The sequence below is a fragment of the Odocoileus virginianus genome, unplaced genomic scaffold, assembly GCF_023699985.2.
Source record: "Odocoileus virginianus isolate 20LAN1187 ecotype Illinois unplaced genomic scaffold, Ovbor_1.2 Unplaced_Contig_9, whole genome shotgun sequence".
NCBI classification, from domain to species: domain Eukaryota; kingdom Metazoa; phylum Chordata; class Mammalia; order Artiodactyla; family Cervidae; genus Odocoileus; species Odocoileus virginianus.
The window spans coordinates 1,045,643-1,055,856 of record NW_027224326.1 but is presented as its reverse complement, the minus strand read 5'-3'; the positions used below and the strand labels follow the sequence as shown (position 1 = coordinate 1,055,856).

At 37.7% G+C, this 10,214-nt stretch overlaps 1 protein-coding gene across 1 annotated transcript in view; it reads right to left on the bottom strand.

Moving 5' to 3' along the window:
• Positions 1-3,331: 3,331 nt before the first annotated feature.
• NIPA1 (NIPA magnesium transporter 1) overlaps positions 3,332-10,214 on the bottom strand; it is a 51,758-nt gene continuing 44,875 nt past the window's right edge. Inside the window, exon 5 of the mRNA XM_020903518.2 lies at positions 3,332-9,204. Coding sequence (XP_020759177.2) covers positions 8,693-9,204 — 512 coding nt within the window. The 3' untranslated portion in view covers positions 3,332-8,692. The remainder of the gene's footprint in view (positions 9,205-10,214) is intronic.

Below are 10,214 nucleotides of genomic sequence, written 5' to 3'. Positions count from 1 at the left end.
CTTAGAAACTATGTTGACTTAAATTTGCTTGCACCTCTTTTCTGCCAGTATTGTAATCATACCAATTAAATCCTGCCTCATCTAGTCATCTTTCTGTTATCACTAGCTCACAGACTCATCTCAAATTCATTATCTGAACTCAGCACACACCTGACACTTATGTCTGCACGGTGTATTTTTATAAGTATATGTAATAACTCCCTGCTAATGTGATACAAGCTCCTTAATGCCCAGATAACTTCTTCAGCACATGATGATGCACACCTTATACACAGAAGTGTTCAAGCACTGATCATAAGATCTTTTTAAACTTTTAAAAGTTGAATGCCTTTTCATATACTGCTAGTAGGATTGTAAAATATTTCAATCGCCTTATAAAGCAGTTTGGCAATTTCTTAAAAAGTTAAATATATAACAACCATATGATCCAATGATCCAGCTGTTTCAACTTCTAGGTAATTTTACCCAAGAGAAATGAAAGTATATACCATTAAAAGATACAATGTAAATGAATGTAATGTGAACATAAATGAACATTTAATAACAGCTTTATTTAAAATAGAAACAAAACAATCTAGATATCTGTCAATAGATGAATGGATAAACAACTATGGTATATCCATATAATGGAATACTACTGAGCAATAAAAGGGAATGAACTGTTGATACATGCTATAATATGGTGGCATGTCAAAGTAATTCTGATAAGTGAAAGAAGCCAGACCAAAGAGAGGTATACATTCATATAAAATTCCAGGAAATGGATGGTAATATATAGCAACAGAAAGCAGATGAATGGTTGCAAGTGGGGGGGCAAGGAAGGCAGATAGATTGCAATGGGGTAAAAGGAAACTTTGAGAGTGATAGGTATGTTCACTGTTTTGCTCCTGGTGATGCTTTCATCATATGACATCATATGATATATATTAAAGCATACCAAATTGTGTATTTTATATACGTGAAGTTTATTGCATGTCAATCATATCTCAATAAAACCATTAAAATCTACTTTTGTCATTGTTAGAGAAGTATAGGCAAGATTTATTAAGTAATATTTTTTAAAAATCATGAATTAGTAAATCTAAATTACTTCTCATATATACATTGTCCTTCAATTACTCTCCTGTGTTTTGATTTTGTTACCATAGATGTCAGACAGAAACATGAGAATAGCATTTCAGATAATCTTTTTATTTTAGCTCAACCCCCTATTAGTAATTTGACCCTTTTTCATTGAGAAGTAAATAATGACATTCTCTAGCATTTTAATAATTATTATATATATTTCAATTAATATTAGTTTACTCAAGGCCATAGATGACTGACTGACACATGCAGTAGGCATTTTCTAATACACTTGTTGGAGGGAGAGGGGAGAGCTCTCTGAAAAAGTAACTTGAAATGAATTTCTGGGTAGAACACTAGGATATTTATTAAAAGCCAGATGTTGACTTTTTTCATATTTATTTTAATAAGCATGTGACACTGTTAAGAAATAAGCACAGAATCCTTCAAAACTTGTACACATCCGTGTGTGTGTGCTCGGTTGCTAAGTCATGTCTGACTCTTTGCAGCCCCACAGACTGTAGCCCACCAGGCTCCTCTGTCCATGGGATTTCCCAGGCAAGAATACTGGAGTGGGTTGTCATCAGATGTTGGCTTTTAACAGTTGCTTCACTTGATGAAATGTTGAGTGGATCAGGTGGGGAGTATTATGGCCCTCCAAAGATAGCCACAGTCCTCATCCTCAGGACCTTGTGAGTATGATTAAGTTAAGCATCTTAAGATAATCCTGGATTGTCCAGGTGGGCCCAAAATAATCACAAGGGTCCTTATAAGAGGGAGGTGGGGGTATCAGAGTCAAAGAATGAGATATGACAGTGGAAGAAGAGAAATGTAACATTGTTGGCTTTGAAGATGGAGAAAGGGGAACAAGCCAAAGAATGTGCATGGTCTCTGGAAACTGCAAAAGGCGGAGAATAGTTCTCCTCAAATGCCTCTAGAAGGAACGTAATCCTGCCAACATCTTGACTTGAGCCCAGTTAAACTTGTGTTGGACTTCTGACCCTCACAACTATAAGATAGTAAGTTTGTGTAGTTGTAAACCACAAAGTTTGTGGTAATTTGTTAGAGCAGCAATAGAAAACCAATAGTGAATAAACATGCCAAAATAGGGGAGGAACACTGAGATCCTCCAGACATCTTTGCCCAAAATAAAACGATTCCATTTTATAAACAGACAACCTAATTTGAACTTCCTCCACCTTCCAGCCCGTTATCTCAATTATTTTACATGGATCTGTTGTGTTTGTTACTTGATTGGCATCTCTCCTAGCCTGCTTGCCATGGCACAGTTCCAAACCCCACACTTATAAATTTCTTCAGCTGGAATTAATACCTCTTTTCTTTGAACTGCTAATATAGATACAGGTATCTTTTTATTTCTCTATTTCTTGACTGTGCCTCAGCTTTCCAAAACAAAAAATCTTTTTGAAACTACCTATGATATGAGGTTAAAAATATGGTGTGATTAATATTACATCAAAGATGCTGGCATGTGATGTCTAAAGGTCAACTGACAGGGACATAACTCATCAACAGAGGAAGTGGAAAGTGGGGAGCACATCTGATTTTCTGTACTCCTCAGAATCAGATATAGAGCTCAGGTTCAATAGTAGTATACTTGGCTACCAGCTACGACTAACAGTTTTTTAATAGTAACCAACCCAGGCAAGTTTTTGAAGAATTTGGCACACATTTCATCCCAAAAACCTATGAAGAAAGGGTTATCCATTTGGTGGTTTCTTAAAATGTTTTTTCCTTATTTCTGTACAGATATACTATGATCAAAATGTGAGTAATTAAATCTTTTTGGATAGAGCCTAAGGAAAGGTATTTTGCTCAAAATTTTTTTAATTTAATAAATAATTTAATAAAATTACTTTAGGACACATAAAGATTAGTGACAAGATTTTTGATGACAGAGTATTAATATGTGTTATGATTCTCAAATTTTCCATGTATTTAAAATGTGTTACATGTTATATACCTCAGAAACATGTAAAAGACATTAACATATTAAAATACAAATGGTTTTCTTTAATACATCATTTCATTGTATCAGAAGGTAGTCTCTCAGTGGTGAATTTCTTCACTCATCATAGTTTTGCTTCCTAAGATATGCATGAGTGGACATTTTCTACATCCTGATGGAGACCTGGGCTATCTGTTTCTATGAAGAAAATGGGAAGCATCTGATTGAGAAATCAAGATGATATGGAACCTGAGACCACACAAACTTCTCATGTAAAGGGCAAAAAAGCAACGAGTGTTCAGCTAGAAATAAGTTATTTTATTTTAAAACACATACATATTAATAAATATTATTGGAAAACTTAATAAATAGCCTTTTATTTACATAAGGCAATTACAACATGCTATGACTACTTCTATAAAGCAGAATATAAGCAAGTATTAGTCATTGACAAATATGTGTGTGTGCTAATTGGAAGCTCTTCTGATACATTTACATGAAAAAGATTTTACGCAACCAACCAACATTTTACATTTTTATCTAGTTTTATTCCTCTTTCACAATTATATTCCATTTTACAAGAAAGTTATTTAAAGAGGCAAAAACACTCAGGAATTCTACTGAAAAACAGTACTCTTAAATTTTTCCAAAGTGTAAAAACACTGACATGAGGTTGGGGTTGGGGGCAAATTATTACGGTCTGACAAATGAAAGAGATTCTGCGCTTTTCAGTGTGACCCTTTGGCACTAATGGTTTGGGAGTTCCTGACATTCAGCTGGTGTCAGGTAGTTCATGGTCAGGGTTGAGCCACTTGGAAGCAGGAAGTTCAGCATCACCCATTACAAATTCAACACAACAGAATTAATCTGGTTTACAGGTCATTGATTCTTCTGCAGAACATACACCTTTGTGGAATGTCAGAGAAGCTCATTACACCATCAGAATGTGATCTCTCAGTGCAGCTTTTTAAAGTCTTTGTTTAACTTCCATATTTTACAACAATATATAAAACCCTTCTTTTTAAAACAAAAAACTAAAGGAAAATTAAAGCTTCATAAACTTCCTCTGCTTACTCAGTGCTTGAAGTTGCGTGTCTACAGCATGGTCCTGAGCAGACGGGATGCCCAGTCCATCACTCCCAAGGGGTCCTGTCCATGCGCTCTGGTCTGAGGTGACCAGCATAAGCTAAACATGCAAGTGCTCTAACACAGACACGGAGACCCATCCCACCCTTTAGAGGTAGAGAAACTGAGGCACAGAAAGGTTAAGTGACTCACCTACAGTTGCACAATTCAGAGGAAAATAGAAAAAAGAACAAATAAATCCTCCCGGCTCATGCTCTGGGGCCTAAACTATGCTTTTTTTCATATTGGGTACATTTGAAATAGATGCTTATTTACATGATCATTGTTCTACTGAATATCAACTTTTCACTAGACAATATTTTTTGATGTAACAGAAAGTTACACTTTTTTAAAATATAATTCTTTTGTTGCATTTAACCACATGTGAGAAATACTATGAAAGTAAATGAGTTGTGAAGTTGGGCCAAATTCTTGTTCCCGTTCCTATATTTCTTAATCTATTCAAGTATATGATGGAGGTATAAGAATCTGGCCAGATGTGAAAACTCACCTATAAGCTTAAGGATAAACCCTCAAAATTCATCACCAGTACAACTTTGAGGCGGAGGTGAGGAATACAGAAAGTTGAGGTATTTTATATGATAAACTGTTTTATGGTGTGACTGGTGTACAAACTGGTCTTTCTCTTCCTAACTCAAACTAACAGACCTCTAGCTACAGCTATGAGTAAAACATATGAAAAACTATCAATAACACAGACATGTCTTTGAGAGGAAGGTCAATGCTAAGGAGTTAATGTTACGTTTTTGGTCCCTGAGAAGGTAGAACACCAAGATTCCATCAAATCCTGCTTGATGGGTGAACTATTTCCATGGTGTCAGACACAGTAAGGACAACTTCATCAGACCACTGGAGCCAACTGGTCGGTTGTGAACAGATCTAAACTAATGCTTCTTCTCTTTGCAGGTTCCTACTCAGTCCCAGGAATTCTAAGTCAGGATCAAGTAGGCATCAAAGAAGAGTGATGGGCAGAGCTCTGCAGATTGCTCTTCTGGGTTAGTTGAGACACTCAGAAAAGAGAGCTGTCATCTCCTAACAAGAATTAGGCAGCATGACAGTAGCCTGTGACCAACAAATACCTCAGTCTCCGTGAACTCATCCAGGCCTACAGACAGTGCATCTCAAGCACTTTACAGATCTAGGAACTACAGTCTAGGAACTGGCCTCTAGAAAGTGAGCACAGTATTTACAAAGAGCTGAGAGGTCAATGAAGAAGGAAGATGAGAGGTGACTGCCTACTTCAATAGTACTTTCTTCTATCAGATGAGAAACCCAAAGAAAAACCCATTCTATTGACCACAGCTAGAATCAACTTCTGTAAATAAAACTGCATATAACAAACTGGCTTGAAAAGTAGGACTTGAAAGAATATTTCTTATTGCTGAACCAAGAGCAGCAAAGTGTATTTCACTAACTTTCTAATGTGAAAAGACCATAATAACATCTGAGCGATGATACCCCCTGAAGACCCACCTGTGGGGAGTTCTTGCTCCCCATGTGGCAGCAGGGAGACTGCCCTTTCTTTCTGGATTCTTCTCTGCAGAGGTGGAGTAGTCCTATAGAACAGCAAAACACTCAGGGTGATCTTGGTGCTGGGTTTGGGTTAGAATCCTTAATAGGCCATATACACTTAACCACTGAGCAGAACAGGAAGCAGTCTTTTTAAATGCAAAGATTCAGAGGAGAAAACAAGGCATTGTCCAACTAAGAGAGGAGAGAAATGGCCTATTTAGGTATCTATCCAGGTAAATGTGCAAGTTTTGATCACAAACATACAATTTTACAGGAGGCTTGAAAACAAGTGGACAATTTTTTTCCTTAGTTTTATCAAAGATAAAACCCAGAGAATAGCATAATAAGGAAAATGTTTACTTTTGAAAAGATCACTGTAAGACCTATCCCCATTCTGGGCCTTTCTCTTTAAAGCTTTTATTTTTTTAAATTCCAAATAAATTATAAAAACACAGATTTGTAAAATAAGTACTGTAAGTCAGAAGTTATATGCTCTATGTCAAAAGTAGGCTGTTAGACTGCTAGTCATGTCAATTACTTCCAGGCTACAGTCACACTTGGAATACAATGGATGGTATGAATTGCATTCCAGTGGAAGAAAAGCTGTGCATCCTACCAAAGTAATCTGCTAAACAGATATAAATTTGGAAGAGTCTAACTGTTCTGGGGCTTATCACCTTCAAGAGATGACAAGTTGTTTATACTTTGAGATTTTATTTTACTAAAAAAAAAAAAATCATAGGGAGATAATCCAGAAAATATCACCTTTAAGTGTCTATGGAATACACAGATTAACTGCAACCAGGAACATCAATAGATGGATTTAAATAAACTAAGCTTCACATGGAAACTGCAACCAAAAAAAAAAAAAAAGAAAAAGGTAATTTCCATAACTTTCTTATGATACTTGTATAGTCACATGTATTTTTTGAATATCTCAACTCCTTACCTAGGAAACTATTTTTATGCTGAAAAGTATATTTATACACCTCCATTTTTAGAAAATTCAGTTCAATAAATTAAGGCCTGTATTCCTAAAAATACTGATGATAAAAAACAAACCTTCAAGAGTTGATAAAAAGAGTAATGGATTTCTGGGAGCATTTTACTATCAGTAAATGCTGGGAGCATTTATTAACTATCAGTTACTATAAGATTTCGAAAATTTTTAAAATACTCTTACTGCTGTTAGTTCACAGCTCACTGACAACTCATGATCATCCAATGTACTTTTAATTCACAGGGGTGTTTTTTGCTCTATCCTTGTTTTATTTAGCCTCTTTATTCAACACTTTAGGAAGCTATCCCTCAGGTCTTTAGAAATGTTCGTTTCATATAAAAAAAATACATTTTTTTCTATTGACATTCCTTAGTAATTTTAACTGGGTATTATTAAATTCCTTGTTCTACTTCACCAAGTCAATCCCATCACCTTACTCAATCCCATCTTTCAACTTGGCTTAGTTCCCTATTTAGACAAAACACTGCCCTTAGGACTTTCCTGGTGGTCCAGTGGTTAAGACTGCACTTCCACTGCATGGGGCACCAGTTTCAATCCCTGGTAGGAAAACCCCACATGCCTCACAGAGTGGGATGGGGAGAACAGTATTGCAGATGAAGTATATAATACCTTGATGAATATTTGCATCACTCTGTGCTTTGTTACTATTTCATACACAGGGAAGATTACTACAGACAGGCAAATGACCTCTTTTGATCCAAATACTGGGATCATTAATGGCTATTTTGCATTTCAGAAGTTTAATGAGAGATTGGGTGAGGGACTGCAGAGTGCTTTGTCATCTCAAACAACAGGGAGATGGTTAAACTGTTTTCATTTTTGTTAGAAATTCTTTCTAAAACTATGTGTGTTCCAATTTGTAGCAAAAACAAAAAACAAAAAAACTTAAGCTTAATTGCGTCCTTTAACTTGTTCCTGAACGCATATGTGCCACTTAACAGTTAACTCTCTCATTTAACAGCCTTATTATCAAGTTAAATAATTTCTTCTTAGTGGCCACAATGTTTACTGAATGAGAACATAGGTAAATTTAATACTGGATCCCAGTTATATTAGACTGAATACAAATAAAATACCTCATGCTACTTATTCAATTGTCTTTAATTGGACTATAACACATGCTGAAAGGGTCAACTTACTCTAATGTGTCTTTCATCTTGATTCTCTTCCAATAAATAATATACTATAATTTATAACTGCTTTGAACATTTATAGTTTGAATAGTGAAATACTAAAGTATAATCATGGAAGTTGCATTATTCTAATCTAAGAGAACAGACACACAGTAATAGTCAAATTAAGTGAATAGTTCAAGTGATAAAGGCACTGAAATTGATTTGAGCTACTGAAAATCATCCTGCAAATGGAACAGTATATGGTATCCATTCACTCTTCTCTCTCTGTTTCCAATTAAAATGTCTAGGAGTCAGGGGTAGGAGAGTCAACACATCAGAGGATTAAAAACAATTAAATGTATATACCTCTGATTTGGATGGAACACCTGAATTTTATACATGCTTAATGCAAAATAACAAGACTAAAGACACACATTTACTGTAAAGTCAGACTTCAAGACAACACTTTCTCCTATTTCCAAAGTAAGCTTCTAAATAAGAACATCTGTTCCCCTGCAAACACTAACCAGAATAGGCCCATTCTATTTAAATAATGATAGTGTTTTAAAAGCAAAGAGTATTCATCAAAGCTTCCAGGTTAATGGCGATGAACATAAGATTCCTCTCATCAGAGAGAGATGACACTCAAGCAACCATTGAGCAACTTCAGCGAACAGAAGGCTGAGTCCACACTCCAGTGCTAAGCAACGCATCCTCATTCTCCACCAGCCTATTCATCATATACAAGCAACTCCAACACAAGCGATGTACTTGTGTAAATTTACTTTTCTTCTTCACATCAAATTAGGACCAGAGACCGTATCTTCTTTCTGTTCCTCAAGCCATACAATTTCCTGTTACATCCTAGTCTGTTTTCACATTAGATTTGTTCATCTCCCCCAGGTTGAAGTTGAACTCTTTGAACACCTGTATAAGGACAATTCCAACGGAGACAGTGGTGAACCCACAGGCCATGCCCAAGAAGTCCACCAGACCCACGTTGCTCCACTCCCGGAAGAGGATGGCTGAGGCCAGCAAGACCAGTGTGGTGAACACAACGTAGTAGATGGCCCCAAACACAGAGGAGTCGAAGCACTCAAGGGCCTTGTTGATGTACCTGAACTGGACGATGATGCTGCAGCCAAGCACGGCCAGGAGCACCAGACACAGGCAGAGGGCCCGCTGACTAGACGGGTTGTTGTGGAAGATGTCTTGGGCAGCCAGCCCAATGCCCTTGGTGGAAGGCACGGTGAAACTCCCCAGCAAGGAGCAGATGCTGATGTAGACCATGATGTTGGTGGGCCCATGGGCCGGTGCAATCCAGAAGATGAGCAGCAGCAGCATGAGCAGCACGATGCACAGATAGCCCACAAACACTGGAAAAGAGAGGGCACACAGTGATGCGGGGGGCCCGGCAGAGCAGCCCCCATCACACGCTCCGCCACCTGCCCCTGCCCTTGCCACCAGGACATCCACTGCTCCAGGTGTGCTTTACCAGACCCACTGAGCTCAATCCACAAAAACTTTTTCCCATCACTATTTTCACCGTTAAAAAATTCATAGTTCCTACATAAGTCTTCTATTAGTAATATTTTATAACATTAGAAGTCAACATATACACTATGAGATTTTTCTTTTTCTTTTTTGCACACATGGCATGGCACACAGAATTATCCCCACCGGCGATCAGACCCATGCCGCCTGCAGTGGAAACACAGAGTCCCAACCCTGGACTGCCTGGGAAGTCTCAAGAATTTTATTTTAAGCCATTTCACAAGATGGTCAATTCAACAAACCCTAGGCAGAGTACTCCTGTTGGGGGCGGGGTGGGGGGGGCAGGGAAAGAGAGTCATGTGGGGCCTTAAAGAACATGAAGGAAAACTGGGGTATCTCTGGCTGTGGCAGGGACTGAGGGCTGCACGCAGAGGCCGTGGGTCCTCATGTGTAGACAGTCTCACACAACAAAAAATCATTGGGTTCTCCTCACAACTTCTGAGTGTCACCTCGGACAGGTAACTGAAAAACGTTTATAATAATCAGAGCCTAGAACCTGTTTTATGTATAAAACAAAGTAATTTGGCAAGCAGTTAACATATATTGAATTTTTCAGTACTTCAAGAGTTATTTTCCATTTCAGAAGATCCCACTGCTGGGATTTCCCTTGTGGCCAGGTAAGTTAGGATTCCAGGCTTTCACCGACAGAGTCAGGGTTTAACCCCTGGTCAGGGAACTGAGATCCTGCAAGCTGTTTGGTCCAGTCAAAGAAAAAGAAGAAGAAGAAGAAGATCCCATCAATGATGGCAAAATCCCAAGTGAGTCAATAAGACAACACCTCCACATCGTCTGTTTTGTACCTGCCAGATTGTCAGCAACTCCACGCATGCTG